Source organism: Muntiacus reevesi, chromosome 12, assembly GCF_963930625.1.
Source record: "Muntiacus reevesi chromosome 12, mMunRee1.1, whole genome shotgun sequence".
NCBI classification, from domain to species: domain Eukaryota; kingdom Metazoa; phylum Chordata; class Mammalia; order Artiodactyla; family Cervidae; genus Muntiacus; species Muntiacus reevesi.
Window position 1 is genome coordinate 45,164,792 of NC_089260.1, and position 19,516 is coordinate 45,184,307.

General features: G+C 43.6%; 1 protein-coding gene and 1 non-coding gene across 3 annotated transcripts in view; both read left to right on the forward strand.

Moving 5' to 3' along the window:
• Nucleotides 1–19,516, forward strand: part of NCOA2 (nuclear receptor coactivator 2) — a 280,040-nt gene that overhangs the window by 256,335 nt on the left and 4,189 nt on the right. For both annotated transcript variants that reach the window (XM_065903337.1, XM_065903338.1), the window contains 7 exons: nucleotides 203–332; nucleotides 8,295–8,460; nucleotides 11,189–11,467; nucleotides 12,338–12,415; nucleotides 14,059–14,296; nucleotides 16,362–16,539; nucleotides 17,336–17,534. In XM_065903337.1, the coding sequence (XP_065759409.1) occupies nucleotides 203–332; nucleotides 8,295–8,460; nucleotides 11,189–11,467; nucleotides 12,338–12,415; nucleotides 14,059–14,296; nucleotides 16,362–16,539; nucleotides 17,336–17,534 (1,268 nt within the window). The remainder of the gene's footprint in view (nucleotides 1–202; nucleotides 333–8,294; nucleotides 8,461–11,188; nucleotides 11,468–12,337; nucleotides 12,416–14,058; nucleotides 14,297–16,361; nucleotides 16,540–17,335; nucleotides 17,535–19,516) is intronic.
• LOC136145296 (small nucleolar RNA SNORA73 family) lies at nucleotides 18,721–18,924 on the forward strand. The gene has a single exon (XR_010658740.1). It is a non-coding gene; the product is annotated as a small nucleolar RNA SNORA73 family (small nucleolar RNA).

Consider the following 19,516-nt stretch of genomic DNA (forward strand, 5'->3'; position numbering starts at 1 on the left):
CAAAGTGGGTGATTAGCCTTGATATTTATTGCCTTTTGTTCTATTTCAGAACAAAAATTCTGTCTTTTTATTTCCACCTAATTATTATTATTTATTTCTTTTCTATCAGCCAGGTATTTCTCTTTCTATTCCATAGCCGAAACAGACACTTCGCTAATTACAAGTTGTAAGATTCAGGGGTTGTTTTCTTCTCCTTTTTCAGGGCCATCTGAACTGGAGATGAACATGGGGGGACCTCAGTATAGCCAACAACAAGCACCTCCAAATCAGACCGCCCCCTGGCCTGAGAGCATTCTGCCAATAGACCAGGCACCGTTTGCCAACCAGAACAGGTGAGCACTCAGAAGGTCCCAGAGAGCCGAGTTCACAAGTTCCAGGAGTTATCTCGGCCCTAGGCCAGAAGTTAATCTTATCCGTTTAAACACTTGGTGCCTGACCAGTTTTCATGTATTCTAACTGTATCACTTACTGGTCTGGGAGTACAGGAGGTGAGGGAGGGAAGAGAATCCAAAAATCAGTCTGACTGAGCATATGCCTTTAAAGATGCTGCAGTTTAGTTGGAAAGTAAAATATGTAGACTAATAACTAATATGAGCTAGCATGTACTATAAATGGGGTGATCATTCAATTGGGGTGATTGGGAAAAGCTTCAGAGTTCTTGAGAAGTGGTATCATTGGGATTTCCCTGGGAGTCGGTGGTTAAGATTCCATACTTCCAATGCAAAGGGCAAAAGTTCAATCCCTGGTCGGGGAACTAAGATCCCACATGCCACACAGTGTGACCAAGAGATTTTAAAAAATGTAAAAGAAAGGTATCATTTCAGTAGGCAGAGATGGCAGAAAGCCAGTTCATCTGGCAAAAGCAGTATAATCAGAGGCCTAGAGGTTACAGAAGCAACACAATATGTTTAAGGTAACAGAATAGTCTAGTTTTATGCTTCATATACTTTACCACATTAAAAAAAAAAGTATCAGAAGATTTGACTGGAAGAGTAGATTAATAATGGAACAGATTTATAGAGTGTCTTAAATTCCAAACTCTGAAGAATTCAGCCTTTTTTCTTTAAGCTGTTGAAGTTTTTTGAAAAAGAAAGTGGTATATATGATCAAGTTTGATTGAGTTTTTTTTTAATTCTGACTATCAGTCTAATCATTTTGTTTCTGTGTAGGCAGTCTTTTCTAATTGCTTTTGAGCTATTTCTGTAACCACTATTCTGTAGTTTTACTATAGTGTGTCTAGGGGAGAATTGATTTGTTTATACTGCTTGGTGTTTGGTATATCTTGTGCTTGTTTTTTAAAGCTGTCAATTCATGTGTTTCATCAGTTCTAGAACTTGTAGCCATTATCTCTATATACTGCCACTCCTCCATTTTCTTTATTGTTTCTTTCTGGGATTCTGGCAAGATACGTTAACTTTCTACATTAGATTTTTTTAGAACTCATACCCTCCTTATTTCTTTTTTTTTTTTTTTTTTTTTTCCCTCCTTATTTCTTTATCCATCTTCCATTTTCCATCTCCTTGTCTCTCTGTACTACACTGAGGATAATTTATTCATGTGTATATTTCATTATCTCTTTAGCTATGTTTGATCCAATTACATCCTTCATTCCTAAAAGTTCTATTTGCCTTATTATTTTTCATGGTCTCTTGTGGTTTGCTTAGTTTTGATTCCACCTTTATGTCTTTAAACATGACATTCATCCTTTGTTGTTACATTTCTTGATTTGGGAGTTCCAGTATCTGAATTCCTTGCGGTTGTAAATCAGTGACTGACTCTTGTTTCTGGTGGCCCATTTCCCTGAGTATTATGGCAGTCTTTCATTGGGAGTTCTAGTTACTCTTGGTCAATGAAACATCTGGGGTTAAAACTGAGGCTACTTTTTCTTAGGAGAGAATTTGCATTGGTCTCTTCAGGGGTGAGGGTTTCCGCTCATGCTCAGAGCAACACAGCACCCCCCCACACACAATCAGCTTTTTCTTGTGGCTATGGCCCAGCAAGCCCCGACTCTTCAGGATAAAATCCACCTGTCCCTGGGGGCTTAGGTGTTGCTCAAGTTTTAGCTTGAAGGTGGTTGTTCCATTATTCCCTGGAAAGGAGACATCACAGTTGTGTTATATGCTAATCTCAGGGTTAGCAAAGTACTGGAAGCAGGTATCTCGCAGGTGACCCTGAGGCCAGTGTGATGGTGCTGCTCTGCCAGTTGGGTGGGCACAGAGCCCCGAGGCAGGGAGATAATTCACGTACTAAGCAGGAGTCAGGTGGGCACATAAAGGATGCAGGCAGGGTGTTCTGGGAAGTAAACATTAGGAAACAAACTGGAGGAATTTGGTCTTGAGGCTTGTGTGTAAAGAGTTTAGGTTGGAGGCTAGTGAGGACCTCACTGCAGGCTAAACTATTTTGTCCTTTGGAGGTTATTCAAATCTAAAATTATAAAATACTTTTATCAAATTCACTAATGATAAAAGCAGAGTTTATGAAATTTCACAAGGGTAGAATATTTCCAGAGCTTGTTGTTTTTTAAAAAATAAACAGGTGTTAAAGTGTCTCCTACCCTGGGATAAAATGCTTTTGCGTAGCTCAGAATTATGTTGTGGAGCCTGTTTTCCTTTCTGTATCTTAAGAGAATGATGCAGGATTCAAGGTACTCAGTGAAGCTTAAAAAAAATAAAAATAGCATAAGATGAATATGAGCTCAGCAATAGGCTGGGTGAGAAAAAGCTGGAAACTAGTTATTTCACTGAAAGAAAAGGCCAGGGGAACTGCTTAACAGCTGTCTATGGAGATAAAGAAGAGAAGGTGCTCACCAGCTGTATTCCATACACTTAGTGGGAGAAACTAGTGTATTCAGACCCCAGGTGCCTGTGCACCACTTCCGGGGTCTCATTGGATGGCAGTTCTGAGTGGAGTCCAGGATTCTACGTCTCTGACAAGCCCCAGGTGATGCTAGCACCGTTGCTCCTCCACTATACTTCGAAGGGGCGAACACCAGAAGAACCACAGTAGTCAGAGTGGCTCTTACTGGACTGGGTACCAAGGACAGAGTGTGGCCTGCATCACTGGGTTTGCTTGGGAATAGAGCATCGTATAAATAACCTCTGTAGTCATCCTTAGAGGTGGTACTTTCTCAGGGTTCTTCCAGCTCTTTAAGTCTGATTTCATGGTGTCAGTGAGTATGTGCATTTTCTGAATATGTTTATTTGGTTTGTTAAAAAACATACCCATGTCCATGAAAACTTGCACATAGTAGAAAAAGTAAACCCAACCCCTGAGAGCTGGTTTCGGATGAAATATCTAAGATTAGTTTGTAGGGGAAAACTAGGCCCAAAATTGGGATTTTCCCTGATGCCCAAGTCGAGGAGGGTTCTGTTAAAACAAAAATGGGGACTTCCTGGCAGTCAAGTGATTAGGAGGACTCTACATTTCCATGGCAGGAGGGCATGGGTTCGATCCCTGGTCAGGGAACTAAGATCCCACAGACCACACAGAGAGGCCAAACAATAGCGACAACTAAAAAGCAAAATGAGAGAAATCCGGAGTACACGCTGAAGCCAGTTACAGAGTCAACTGTTCAGTTTGCTGGGGGCATTTCTGTGACTCTGCTCTGACCCTGCTCTCATGTTGTTGGTGGTACTGTTGTTTTTCTTTGCATAAGAACTCTATGGACAGAATAGAACGTTTTTACCATTTTTAAAGTTATTTCAGCTTTTCTGGCCACTTAACTCCTCTTCTTTTATTTTAAATAATTCAGTTGGAAGAAATTTATGACAAAATTTACAGCAGTCTTATTGTCATAGAAATTCAGAGATGATGGACAACAAGGGTTCTAACCACATCTCTCTTTTTAAATAAAAGAAAAGCAGTGGTTTTTTTTAATCCCCTTTGTAAGTATTAATATCACCGTTAATATTTTATATTTTTCTGCGTACCTATTTAGGAATAGATTTTTTAATGTTTCATGAACCCAGCATTAGTTTATATATACACATTTCAAAAAGAGAGTAGTTTAGCCCTTAAATTTCTAACATATTCACATCCTCATTTACTTATAATTTTATTTCCATTGGCTGTCATTTCATTGTGGGGGCTTTTTTTTTTTTCCTTTTATTCATCTGCTAGGTAAAAGAGATGTTTAAAATATAGCCCCAAATGTATAGATGATTTTTTTATGATTTCTCTTGAATGTATGTAAAAGTGAACAGTGGTTGCCTTTCATGAAAGACTTTCTTTCACATTAAGTTCAGAATTTCTGAGTTAATTTGGTGTTCTTTTGTTTGTGATGTTTCTAAGAGTAAAATTTCCTTGGTTGACTATTAATTTCTCATCATATAGTAGCTGCTACTTTTTTGCAAAATTTTGAAAATACAAGTAAAAAGTGATGATAAATGTTCCAGTTTCTCAAATAATAACTCAGAATTTACCTTATTCCCCTTATCACCATCTTTAATGTCCTAGTAGTCTATAAATAAAAGTATAGATTTCAAGAAATAAGGTTTTTTATCATATGACATCCCTTGTATGTGGAATCTAAAAAGACATGATACAAATAAATTTATTTACAAAACAGAAAGAGACTCACAGACTTAGAGAGCAAACTTATGGTTGCTGGGAGGGAAGGGTAGTTAGGGAGTTTGGGATGGACATGTATATATTTAAAATGGATAACCAACAAGTACCTACACAGGGAACTATGCTCAATGTTATGTGGCATCCTAGATGGGAGAGGGGTTTGAAGGAGATGAATACATGTATATGTATGGCTGAGTCTCTTTGCTGTCCACCTGAAATTATCACAACATCATTAATAAGCTATACTCAAATAGAATATAAAATTTTCTTTTAATTTTTTTTAAAAAGAAAGATTTTTATTCACGATGGACCTATCTTCTGCCAGTTCATTCCTTACTACTTTGCCAACCTGGGGCTTCTGTGTGTTCTTCCATTTATTCCTCTGAATTTCATCCTTGTCTTACTACTATATTTGTCAGCCACCATCTAGATTGTAACTATATTTATAATTGCCCAAAATTTAAGAAAAAATTTTCTCCATCATATTGGCAGTCATTTATAAAGGTGGAATTGAAAGTCCAGATCACTATCTTTTCTGTATCCCAAACGTATTATGATGTTTCTCAAAGAAATGTTGTAACTCATGGTATGCCCAAATTTATGATACCAAGCCACAATGCAATATATTTTTATGAACATAAAAATGTATTTTTCTGAGCATAAGGTATGATAACCTGGCTAGATCAAGAACCTTTTATTTTCACCAACTGGCAACTTGCTGAACTTACAGAGTTCAGATACCAAGCCAACACAGAAACTGAAGATGCTCACCAGGCACAGCTGAGGTTTGTAAGTAAATGCCAGCATCACGTCAGCACAGCACAGTGAGCGGTCCTGCAGTCGAGCGCAGAATGGGCATGGCTGGGGGCGACAGGAGACTCGCCGAACCTGCAAGGGAAGGATCACGGATGGAGAAGAGGGTGGGAAACGTAGAATGGGAAGTCTTGGCATTATGGTGGGTATACAGCATCTTCTAGGAAAAGGCCGGTTGCCCAGGGCAACTGGGACCCACAGGGAAGCCATAGTCTCTACTCTACACTGGGACAGGTTAGGCTTTACTGAAGTGTGTGTGTCCACTACCACCGGCACCCTGTCCCAGGGCCTGGGAATTTGTGAGTCAGCTCAGTAACGGGAAAAGGAACCTGGCAACATCGTATCAGGAGAATCAGAGAGAGGCTGTAAGCAGGACAGTATCCCCAAGGCCCCAGCTCAAGTTGAAGAGGGCTTTGACCAAAGTAGGAATCTAGGTCATGTATTAGCTTAACTTTTTTAATTAGAAAAAGAAATGGAAATCATGTAACAAAAAAATAGGTTATTTTATTATGTAGGAAATCACTTAGATGCCAGTGAACGTTTGCAGTAGTTTTTTTTCCTCTATAAGCATTGGGATGTGCCCTCTGTGGAATGGAGTGGTCTTCCACTGTACCAGACAGGGTCTCCTCTTCCAGCTGATGCCAGCAGATGCATATGGGGCACCTGCCTTCCCACAGAGCTCCTGCAGCCTCACTCCACTAAAGAGGGACTCGATTTCATAGTAGAGATCTGGGGTGGGGGCTCTGGCTGTGTGGGGATTTAAAGCTTTTGAAGAAACAGAAGTTGGAAATTATTAAGTAAAGCTCAAGAAAGAAAATATTAACTAGCATCTTTGGGGAATGAGGTCTCAGCCTAAGAAAAGGTGGTAAATAGCATCCACTCTCAGCTGACTTGAGCTCTTTCTTCATGAACTGTGCATCTGAAGGTTGGTCATTCCTCTCTGGGGAATTTCCTCTGCCCTTTGCTTCCGTGACATGCAGGGCTGTGGTTATCCTCCTTGTTGCCACTGTTCTGCATCTGCTCCCTCCTCCCACTCCCTAAGTGTAGAGTAATCTGATCACAGTTGTGTTTAGAAAGTTAATTCTGGGAGCACATGGAAGCAGGAAGGGCCTCGGGGGGGTCGGTCTATTCGGGTGCTTGATGTCTTCCTGAGAACTGAGGTCCTGGCTGCAAGGCCTCTCATGGTATCTCTCAGATCGTGGGATGTGAGCTCGGAGAGCCAAGGACTACGGGCACAGAGTGTCGTGAGGGGCACATTTACTGGGTGATTTTCTTCACAAGTGACCGGGGCTAATGAAGAGGGTAGATTATTTCTAAGTGCACTGGGTTAGAACTGTTTGACTATTGGCGTAAATCCTCAGCATTTCAGGATTCTAGGCCAAAATAGCACTAGAGCTAGTTTTAGAAAACATGGCCTGTCATCCCCATGTGAATCTATCATCACTTAAGAATGAGGGTGCTGTGCTTATTCGTTCAGTCGTGTCCCACTCTGCGACCCAATGGACCATGGCCCACCAGGCTCCCCTGTCCATAGGGATTCTCAAAGCAAGAATACTGGAGTGGGTAGCCATACCTTCCTCCAGGGGATCTTCCCAACCCAGGGATCAAACCCAGGTCTCCCATATCGCAGGTGGATTCTTTACCATCTGAGCCACCAGGGGAGGCCATGAATACTGGAGTGGGTAGCCTATTCCTTCTCCAGGGGATCTTCCCTACCCAGGAATCGAACTTGGGTCTCCTACATTGCAGGCAGATTCTTTACCAGCTGAGCTACCAGGGAAGCCCTAAGAATGAGGGTGCTTACTTGTGAACTTCATTCTCTACAAAACATCATGTAGTACCTCTAAGAGGACAAATTAGAAGATCATCTCCCCTTTCAATATTTGAGTCACTCAGAAACTCTTTTTAACTCCCCAAGGTTGTCAGTTAATTTAAATCACAGGACTTTATTATACCATTGAATTTGGAGTGTAGTGTTAGGACAGTTCTATCGCCTAAAATATATAACAGACATAATCTGCATGTTCATGGTCGACTTTTCGTGACTAATTCGGTAGCCTGAGAGCCACACCTCTTGAGGATTTTCATAAATGTTTACAAATCCCACTTATGCACGACGGAGAAATACCTGTTAGTCCCGCCAAGTGCTGTCTAATGGCAGCTGAGTTCAAAAAAATTAATGGAGCTTTCATGCTCACTATGTCCCTCAGTTGGGTCATTCAAGCCTCATGAGAAATAAAACTATGTAATCAATTAGTCTTTCCTGCTAAAATCCAGGAAACACCTTGGACTACTTCAGGGCAAAGTAAATATATGAGTATATATGCCTGAAAAGTCATCGTGGATTTGTGGGAACACAGTGGTCACCCCGGGCAGTGGTGAATCCCTGCTTTGTAGTGTTGCCTGTCTGTTCTCCACCACAGAGTCTGACAAGCTCTCCAAACCTCAGCTTTGCCCGCTTTAGAGCAGGAGCAATAAAAACGACGATCTAAACATCCAGTGCCTTGATGTGTGTCTCACCTATCTCTGTTGTTTAGTTGCTCAGTTGTATCTGACTCTCTTACAACCCCATGGACATAACTCAACAGGAGCCTGGTGAGTTATAGTCCATGGGGATTCTCCAAGCAAGAATACTGGAGTGGGTTGCCATTTCCTCCTCCAGGGGATCGTCCCCACCCAGGGATCAAACCCAGATCTCCTGCATTGGCTCAGGTGGATTCTTAGTCACCGAGCCACCAGGGAAGCCCCCTGTCTCTGTTCGGCACTAAATAACACGTATCTATTATGTGGGGTTGCTGTTTGTGTCTGAGGGGTACCGTATTTTACTACTTTTATTATTAAGGAGGGGAAAAAAATGTTCTCTAATCAACTCAGTTTTCCTTGGGCATGAGACAAAATTTGTCTCTTTACAGACAGCCGTTCGGCAGCTCTCCCGACGACTTGCTGTGTCCACATCCCGCAGCGGAGTCTCCAAGTGATGAAGGCGCTCTCCTGGACCAGCTGTACCTGGCCTTAAGGAACTTCGATGGCCTGGAGGAGATCGACAGAGCCCTGGGGATACCCGAGCTCGTCAGCCAGGTGGGCGCACCGCGAGGCTGGCGGAGGCCAAGCTCGCAGGGACACACAGATGTCTGTTCTCTTCTGCTTGCACGTAAACGGCACTCGGCTTTTTAGAACGTGCTCTCCCCTGTAACCAGGAGCTCTGTTTCCTGTCTCCCCCTCTCCTTGTTACTCCCACATCAACTTTTGCCCCAGAATGGCAATGACCAAGAATGAATTTTACCTGTAATTTGGATTTATTGGACCAAAAGGTGTAACTCAAGTCCAGGTCACTTGACTATGGCAGGGAGGAACACACAAGGAGCAGAGGCCAAGAACAGACCACTGCTGTCTCAGCAGTCTAGAACCTTCCATCTCAAAACCATATCCTTCATCTTATACCTGTGAGCTAGTGATAGGAAGCTACTTGTGCTAAAACAGGTTGCACGTAAGTTAGCAGAAGTCACTTTAAAGGTGAAGTTAGCCAATCTTTGTGGGCTCACATTGCTTCCCCCACTCCCCTGCTCCCATTCCCATCTCCAGGGGATGTTCCCAACCCAGGGATCGAACCCAGGTCTCCTGCACTGCAGATTCTTTTATCGTCTGAGCCACCAGGGAAGCCTGTGTAGTTGATTTAGTTGCTGACATAAAGTCATTTAAGAGTACTTTGTAGCAGCAACATAATAACCTAGCAGAGTCTAGGAAATAACTTGGAGGACTTTTTTCAGTCTGGCTACGCAGCCCAGTTGGTGTGAAGCAGGCATCCTGTTTTCCCGTAGAAAGATCACAGGCTCGCTGCCATCTTCTTCTTTTCTCGTCATGAATCATCTTTATTTCTTACTGCTAAGAAGTACCTTCCAGGGTTTGATCTGCTTCCTGGACGTATGACGTGTTGTGAGGGTCTGTGAGAAGGGCGGTGCCGAGTCATGGGAGACTTTCTCTGAAGCATTAAAACTAGTCTTGCCATAATCCCCACATTCAGCAGACAGAAGTGGGAGTTAAGACTTGTCGATTCATACTGAGAACAGCAGAATGGAAAGAAATGACTTGAGGTTGCATGATATAACCCGAATCAATCAGAGGGGAAAATGGAGTTGAAGTATTTCCTGTGTGGCTGGTTTCCTTTGCCTCTCAGTGCTGGTGAGAACTTAGTGTTCAGCATTGTTATCCCTGAGTTTCATCCAAGTGACATTCAAAGATGTGATTCTTTGGGTTGCTGCGTGACTCAGGCATTGTTTTTATCAAAACTGGTGTCATTTCATCTTTAATATCTTCAGTCTTCTTTTTTTATTTGTGTTTCTATGTTGTCTCATCAAATCCATCCTTATATTACCTGAATTATAGTAATAATGATTATTAGGTGAAGTTGGGGAAATGTAGAACACACATGGGCTTTATTTGTAGTCATCAGAGTTGTGTGTTTTCTTTAAAAATGGAAATTACTTAAACTTTCTCTCTTTTAAAGATGGGCCAAAACTTCAAGATCTGAGATGGTTTTGTGGATATACTTAGAGCAGTAATTCAACAGTGGATGGTTCCCATGAGTGGGCTCCACATTTTAAAAACTATCATGCACAAGAGGATAGGCCCAGTTCTCACGGTTAAACTTGATCTAAGGGCGGGATTCTGGGTGTCCCCAGGCCTGCTTTCACATGAGTAGACTAGCTTAAGGAAAACCTAGGATGTTACTGTGCTTAAAGCACACCTGAGAGATGATTTTGCAGTTGGGTCCTTCCCTCCTATCTGTTGGGAGGTTCGTAGCAGAAGGAAGAAAGAATGAGCCAAGTGCACCCTCTGGATTTGCAGTCATTTTAGGGCCACCTGGACTGAAGGTGTCGCCCCTGGGAAATTCTGGATTTTCTGTACCCACTCCATTTTGAGGCAGATAGATGGGGTAGCTCTAAGAAGTCAGGAAGGATGAACACATTAGATACATCTAGTAGTAGATAAGATGGTGGGACTTTCCTGGGGGTCCAGCAGTTAAGAATTCACCTTCCAAGGCAGGGGGACGTGGGTTTGATCCCAGGTCAGGAACCTAAGATCTACATGCCACAGGGCAACTAACCCTTTGTGCCACACCTAGAGAAGCCCCTGCACTACAACAAAGACCCAGCACAGCCAAAAAAAAAAAAGGAAAGAAGATGGTGGCAGAATGTAGACCGTGTCAGGGATTCTGACAACCACAGAAAACAGTCAGGTACAGGCAGCGTGTCACACTGGGGTAAATCACAGACTCAACTGGAACCTACTCCTTACCTGCCGGGCAGGCTTGCTGCAGCTTACCACACATCTCCAAGTCTCACTTTAACTGTCTGCAAAATGGGAATAATAGCGGTGGGCACCCCAGCACTGCTGACCCCAGCCAGGTATCAAGGCAGTTGTCTACTTGAAGTGATTTATACAGCTGTGAATAGCAGTCGGAACACTGAACACACCTGGGGGACATTTGCATTTTCAGGTTCAGGTCAGTCAGATTGGTGGTGTGAGTAGGAGGCTTTCTATACTCATGACCACCTCCCCCTTCCCTGGGAAGAAGGGTTGCTGGGAGTCAGGCCTGAACCCTGCTTCTTGCCTCAAGTAACTGGCTCTTTTGAACAAAGAGGCATTTTCTCGGAAGACAAGTGGAGTCAGGGTTGAAGTACTTTTGTGCCGTAAGTACAACAGCAGAAGCCTCAGAGACAGGGCCGTGAGAGGAAAGTCTTATGCTCACTCTGCAGTCTCTGCTGGTTTTATTTCTGTGTTGGTCATCTGGGGGCTTTCTCTTCAGAGCCAAGGTGTGGACCCGGAGCAGTTCTCCAGTCAGGATTCCAGCCTCATGCTAGAGCAGAAGACCCCGGTGTTCCCGCAGCAGTATGCGTCTCAGGCGCAGATGGCCCAGGGCAGCTACACACCCATGCAGGATCCAAACTTCCACACCATGGGACAGCGGCCCAGTTACGCCACCCTCCGCATGCAGCCCCGGCCTGGCCTCAGGCCCACGGGCCTTGTGCAGAGCCAGCCCAACCAGCTGAGGCTTCAACTGCAGCATCGCCTCCAAGCACAGCAGGTGTGTTCCTGGCCACTACCCAGAGAGTCGGGGTGGGGGGACACGGTGAAGGTGGATGTGAGATGGCACAAGAATGGGGGGTCCTTTTGGGGGCTTAAGTCTCCTTCTGTCCTAAGACAGTGAAGATGTTGCCATGATCGTACAGCTTTCATGCTCATTTTCTTCCTTCCCTTCTTTCTTGCTCCTCTGCTGACTCTGCTCCAGCTAGAGCAGCTCTCCTCTGATTTCCTAGCTTGGTGATTTACTGAGGGACTGACCTTGAGTTCTCTAAGCCTCAGTGTTTCCATCTATAAAATGGGGCTGTTAACAGTCTAGGGCTATATGTATGGGTTGACAGGACCCAGCACTGTTTCTGGCCCCAAGTGAGTACCCAGGACACCGGGAGCTCCTGCTCTGAGTCCTATCTTGTGGTCAAAATCGTGGCTTTTAGCAGAATGGTGGCAGAGGGGTGGTACATTGTGAAATAGTTATTTTGCTCAAGAAAGTATGCTCTCACTGAAGCAAGCCTGGACAGATTTCTGTCATATAGTAAATAACAGTATTTAGACTTTAAAAATCTCCTCTCTTTCTTTGTCTCTGCTTTTTTCCCTAATCTTCCTTTTGGCTCTTCTTCTGATCATTCTACTCTTTTTCTCCCTTACAAACAGTGTACTTTCCAAACTGTCCAAAATAACTTCTCAGCTACAAGCAGTGGGGAGCATCCCTTGATAACTAGCTTTACAAGGGTATCTAGCTACACACCGTGTGGTTTCAATATCCAGCAGCATGTGTATGTTGGTTTTGGGGGCTGGGGGAGGTTTCTTGAGGTGGGAATTTGAAGTAAAATATATCTGTTTAAAAGTGTATTGATTGCCATGTATATGCATTTAGAATCGCCAGCCACTTATGAATCAAATCAGCAACGTTTCAAACGTGAACTTGACTCTGAGGCCTGGAGTACCCACACAGGTAAGGGGCAAACAAGCTGTCAGCTTTCACTGTATCCACTTAATCTGTCTCATCACTTCTTCCCCCTTGATATCCCATGTAAAGTAACTTAGAAGGCCATGACATAGATCTAGATCCACATGATGGAGGTTATGCCATTTGCTTATCGGTCTAGTCTGTTGCCTTTGTGGTTCCCTCCCCATCACTGCCACTTTTGTTGCTCCATATGGTCAGTTATCATTATTCGCACTGATTGTGTTCAGTCCTGGGTTTCCCTGATGGCTCAGTGAGTAAAGAACCTGCCTGCAATGCAGGAGACCACAGGGGATGCAGGTTCAGTTCCTGAGTCAGGAAGATCCCCTGGAGGAGGAAATGGCAAGCCACTCCAGTATTCTTGCCTGGAGAATCACATGCACAGAGGAGTCTGGGCTACAGTCCACAGGGTCACAACGAGTTGGACAGGTCTGAGCAAGCAAATCAGTTGGACTGACTAAGCAAGCAAGCAAAGTTACTGCCAACACTGAATTGGCAAATATTGAACCGTTGCTCCTAGGAGAAATAAAGTGTTCAGTTTCTTTGAGCCTCTGGTCACATTTTCATCAGTCAGTCCATGTGTTTTTCTGTTTGAGGACACCTTTTGTATGTATATTGTTGATTCATTAACATCAAACTCAAAGCCAACAGCACCATAACTCCCGCCTGAATGAGGCTCATCTAACTCACACAGTTTCCCCCACAAGGCACATCTGCCTCCTGGACTTTTTTAGGACACTAGATAGTTCTTCAGTGCTAGTCTCAGGAACCATTTTAAACAGCAGAGTCCCTGATGAAAAGCACAGCAGTGTGAAAACCGTGGAACTAAGTCGTCCACAAGAAGAGCACTTGTCTGCAGCGTGAGAGCTGAAACAAGAACTCATGTCACCTCGTTTCAACCGTGGGTGGGGATGTGCATGTTGGGCTTCTCACATTTTTTGCTGTTCCACACATATCCATAAATGACGATGGTGCTGTGAGTATTGGTTCTGGGGTGACAAGTACATGTTAGCGGGTAGGCCAGCTCGCCAGTACAGAATCCACGAATAATGAAGTCGGCTGTGTATGGCCAGGATCCATAACCAGCCTGTCCTGCTCACTGACAGCAAGCATCCCTCCTTCCCATCCACCCTGCAATCTGGCCTCTGTCACCCTCCTCTCCCTACGCAACCCCCTTTCTTCCTGCCTCCGTTCAGCCTTTTCTCAAATGCTTCAAAGCCACCTTTCGGCAAAGTGACTTGGTGTCCCTTTAGACTTGAATGCCCCTTAATGAGCCTCTAAACTGCCATCTTCAAGGTTTCTGCAGTCTTCTTACAAACAGGACTGATGTTACCTTGGGGTCCCGTAGTTAATGCTGTCCTCTCCCAGTGAGTCTCCAGTTTATTGATAGTAACACTGAACTTAACCCACATCAGTCATTGCAAGGGTTCCGATTCCTCACTGTATGTATAGAACTCAGGGCTCACATTCTCCACCGCCAGTTGTTCAACTCTAAAATGTTCTCTCTTTATTTTCCAAATAATGTTGCGTGAGCCTGTACCCTCTGTTATCCTGCTTCTAACATGCAGTGTCTTTTTCGATCTGTGCCCACCCCCACGTCTTCCTCTGTGTATTGCCCACCCCCATTCCAGGCACCTATTAACGCCCAGATGCTGGCCCAGAGACAGAGGGAAATCCTGAACCAACATCTTCGACAAAGACAGATGCATCATCAGCAACAGCAGGTTCAGCAGCGAACTCTGATGATGAGAGGGCAGGGGCTGAACATGACGCCCAGCGTGGTGGCTCCCAGTGGTGTGCCGGCAACCATGAGCAACCCCCGGATCCCCCAGGCAAATGCGCAGCAGTTTCCATTCCCTCCAAACTACGGTATGGGACCTAGACCCCCACCACCTTTCACTACTCCTTTCTTCCCAGGGTTCCCCCACTGTCCGGGGTCACAGCTCTTTGTGTGGGCCCCAGCTGAGCCTGGCTAACCAGGGGATGCTAGGAAACCTGGAAGGGCAGCTGGGGCTCATCAGGAGTCCCCAGGTCCAGTGCAGTATCTCCCGTCTCTCAGCTCAGCCCCTACCCTGTCTCTGAGCGCAGGTCTTACTTTGAGAATAACCGGACTAGGTGGTCTTGTGTAGAGTATCAGTCGTGTGCATGAGCACATACGCATGTCTGTAAACACAGGTGCATGTGCGTATACTTGTACTTGAAAACCTCTGAGTCTGCTTAAACAAACTGATAGATACAAAACACTGAAAGATGTATATCCTTCTAAGTGTTACAGACCTTCTATGACTTTAGAAAAACAAAGGCTTCCCTGATGGCTCAGATGGCAAAGAATCTGCCTGCAATACAGGAGGAGCTGGGTTTGATGCCAGGGTGGGGAAGATCCCCTGGAGGAGCGAATGGCTACCCACTCCAGTATTCTTGCCTGGGAAATCTCATGGACAGAGGAACCTGGCAGGCTACAGTCCATGAGGTCGCAGAGAGTTGGACACGACTAAGCGACTAACACTTCCACTTTGAATATTACACCAAATCTTTAATGAATTAATAATTCTTCAGAAGTGCCTTACAGAAACCACAGTGAACTAGCTCTTCATTTTCTTTGTATTGATTTGTTGTTTAATGTCAACCTTAAGAAACAAGCATGCTGTGTCATAAACATTAATATTTGTGTGCATGTCATATTTGGTTAATAGTTGAATTATTGATAAAAGTTAAGTGCCTACATCAAGGTTAACATTCAAAGTGACTCTCCCCATCTCCCACCAGAGTTCTCTAAAAACAACTACCCAGTCTTTGTGGTGCTTGAAACCTCACGTCTCCTATTTCTTTAAAGACACAGAAGGATAATGTGCAGCTTTTTCCTGTGTGATCTTAAGTTTTTCTTTCAGAGTTTATTAAAGTAGTCATTAAATATGCATGTTTTACAAATCTTCTAGGCAAAAATGGAATTACCTTAATGTCATCCCTGAAATTTTCTAAAAAGCTGCCTCCTTTGTTTCCCAACTCTTCCTCTCTTTTTTGATGATTTAAGAAAGTCTGCTCACACTTCTTTCTTTCCTTTTAATGTAAACACCATTTGCCTCTAAACTGAACAAGAAGCTTACATGGAGTTTGTTTTTCTTATTCTTGTTCATCTTGTATAGTGCAAAAGTATCCTTTGTGAATACACAGCACGCTAATCATGAATGCACTTACTTTTTTAAATTTTGTATTTTTTAGCCATACCATGTGACTTGTAGAATCCCAGTTCCCTGACTGGGGATCAAACCCAGGCCCTTAACAGTGAAAGTGGAGACTTCTAACCACTGGACTGCCAGGGAATTCTCATGGTCATTTATTTTTAAAAACATAGCTTATCCCATCATACAATAACTTAATTTAATAAAAAAGTATTCAAGTGTGTTGACTTTTTATAGAGGGCCAAACTTTAATCCAATTTAATCCAAATGTAGTGACAAATAAACATTGAAAGACTGTTTCCAGTCAAAGAGAAATATATACATTTGACCCATTCTTGACTTGCAAGGGATATGGTGCAAGAATGGTATTTTCTTTATCTTTAGTCTCGATGGTTATTATGTCTCCTGGGCACGCCTCTAATTACCATAGAGAACCAAGGTGTGGAGAGTTTTTCTTCATGCATTTTATTCCAACTTGGAATCTTTTTAAATGTGTATAACTTACCAGCACAGGATAGGGTATTTGAAAGTAATTTTATTTTTATAAGAAATTTGTTTTTATTTGAAGGATAATTGCTTTACAATATTGTTTTGATTTCTGCCATACCTCAACATGAATTAGCCATAGATGTACATATGTCCCCTCCCTCATGAAAGTAATTTTCTTTGTGTATTTGATTTGAATGTCCTCTTTTGTCCCCTGCCTCGAAGATAAAACTAACAGTCTCCTTGGGATTTCTTTTCTGTCTTCTAAGGAATAAGTCAGCAGCCTGACCCCGGCTTCACTGGGGCCACCGCACCCCAGAGCCCTCTGATATCACCCCGGCTGGCGCACACCCAGAGCCCCATGCTGCAGCAGTCCCAGGCAAACCCAGCCTACCAGGCCTCCTCGGACATGAACGGGTGGGCACAGGGGAGCATGGGTGCAAACAGGTATGCCACGTGTCTGTCTTTTTGATAGAAACAACCACCAGGCAATCTTTCTATAGCCCACCTGCCTCTCTGCTGGAGAGTTCTTTGTTCAAGCAAACAATACCACGTAAACATCTGCTTTTCCTAGGGCAGAAGGTACCAGAATTTACCATACCCTAGCTTAATATTTTTGCCTTGGGAGTAAAAGGAACCCCACCTTCCTCCCCCCCGCAAGAAGGTAGAACCCCCAGTGTATGAGAGCAAGTGCTGGGGAAGGCAGTGGCCTGGAGGCCACCCTCTTGTCATGTGTACGTATTCAGTGCTTCGGTCATGTCCAGCTCTGCAGCACTACAGCACAGCAGGCTCCTCTGTCCATGGGATTCTCCAGGCAAGAATACTGGAGTGGGTTGCCATGCCCTCCTGCAGGGGATCTTCCTGATCCAGGGATTGAACCCACATCTCTTACGTCTCCTGCATTGGCAGGCACGTTCTTTACCACTAGCGCCACCTGGGAAGCCCACCCCCCTATCAGTGCAGGTAATAAAAGCAAACAGAAATCTGGTCTGGTGCAGACATGAGAGTGCAAAGTGTCCCTCCAGACTTTGTCCAGCACCCCAGCATGATGATGCTGGGGACAGCTCAGAACGCAGTGACCCCTGCAGCTTGGCTGAGCCCTTCCCCTGCCGTCTCTGATCTCACCGTCTCCTGGCCATCACCCCATGCTGCACTCCCCGGGTTCTCTCAGCCTAGCTTTATGCATCCTGCCTCCCTGTTTGCCCAAGGGCTCTAACATTTTAATTTTTCACTGTGTTTCTAGCATGTTCTCGCAACAGTCCCCTCCACACTTCGCACAGCAGGCGAACACCAGCATGTACAATAACAATATGAACATCAATGTATCCATGGCGACCAACACCGGCGGGATAAGCAACATGAACCAGATGACCGGACAGATCAGCATGACCTCAGTGACCTCCGTGCCTACGTCAGGGCTGTCCTCCATGGGTCCCGAGCAGGTGAGCACCCCAAGGAGAAACCACCCTCAGTTTCCTGATTGCAACTTCTGTCTGTTTCTGCTATTAAATGAGTCTTTCCATGTACTTAACATCTGCCATTAACTCCCACATTTTTTTTTTAATTTTTTTTATTAGTTGGAGGCTAATTACTTCACAACATTTCAGTGGGTTTTGTCATACAGTGACATGAATCAGCCATAGAGTTACACGTATTCCCCATCCCGTTCCCCCCTCCCACCTTCCCACATTTATTTTGAAGAGTGTTTTTTCACCTTACCATCACTAGTGCTAGTACAATTAACAGAAATACTTGTTCATGATAAAATAAACACAAAAGGATCCCTGACAGCTCAAAAATCTTTTAAAATATTTCTTAACTTTCTTGTCTTCTAAATTTTTCTCTTATTTGAAGGATTTTGCAGTATCAAAAATGAATGTCAAAAAATGGAGTGACGAAATGTGCTTTCTTAAATAGTTATATTTGGGGATTTTCTTTTTTTTTTTTTTTAAGGATGATACCAACATTTATTATATTTGGTGTTTTGTATGTATTGAATATATGTATATATTTACATGTATTAAATAATATGTAATAATATATCATTATATCCATATGCATCATCTGTGTTTTATAAGTAATTCAGCTCATATTTGGGGATTTTCAAGAACTGATGTTTTTTTCTCCTAAACATAAAACCAGACGAAGGGAGCTCCCTGGCAGTCCAGTGGTTAGGACTCTGCTTTCACTGCTGAGGGTGCAGGTTCAGTCCCTGGTCAGGGAACTAAGACTCCACAAGTCATGCAGCATGGCCAAAGACGGACAGGGGATGGGAAACGATCGTTGGTCTAATTTGCACGCAAAAAGTAAACATGTAAAGACATAAGATATAATGGTCATCTGAGTTAAATTCATCCATTCCAGTCCATGTTAGTTCACTGATTCCTAAAATGTCGATGTTCACTCTTGCCATCTCCTGTTTGAGTTCAGTTCAGTTCAGTCGCTCAGTCGTGTCTGGCTCTTTGCAACCCCAATCTCCTGTTTAACCACTTACAATTTGCCTTGATTCATGGATGGACCTAACTTTCCAGGTTCCTAGAAATATTGCTCTTCTTTGGAGTAGCCATCATAGTCAACAAGAGAGTCTGAAATGCAGTACTTGGATGCAGTCTCAAAAACGACAGAATACCAACGTGGATACCCCAGGAGGTCACTCTCCCTGGGCTCTGTCCAGGTGGCGTACGGGAGCATAGGGCTCAGCCCTGTGATGTACAGTCCCTTTCCACAACGTTGGAGATGAAGCTGGGCCTTGAGTCTGCACCTGCATATTCCTACAGCTTCTCAGAGTCCTATGGACAATGACTGAGGAGACAAACCATGCAGGAAACATCCAGTATACAAAAATTATTAAAGTGAACTAAGTCTGTACAAATGAATCTAATCCTTTTTTCTTTTATGTCATTTTCAAAAAAACAAAAAACGACAGAATAATTGATCTCTGTTCATTTCCAAGTCTAACCATTCAATATCACAGTATTCCAAGTCTATGCCCCAACCAGTAATGCTGAAGAAGCTGAAGTTGAATGATTCTATGAAGACTTATAAGACCTAGAACTAACACCAAAAAAAGATGTCCTCTTCATTATAGGGGACTGTAATGCAATAGTAGGAAGTCAAGAGCTTCCTGGAGTAACAGGCAAATTTGACCTTGGAGTACAAAGCGGAACAGGTCAAAGGTTAACAGAGTTTTGCCAAGAACACACTGGTCATAGCAAACACCCTTTTCCAACAACACAAGAGAAGACTCTACACATGGACATCACCAGATGGTCAACACCGAAATCAGATTGATTATATTCTTTGCAGCTAAAGATGGAGAAGCTCTACACAGTCAGCAAAAACAAAACCAGGAGCTGACTGCGGCTCAGATCATGAATTCCTTATTGCCAAATTCAGACTTAAATTGAAGGAAGTTTGGAAAACC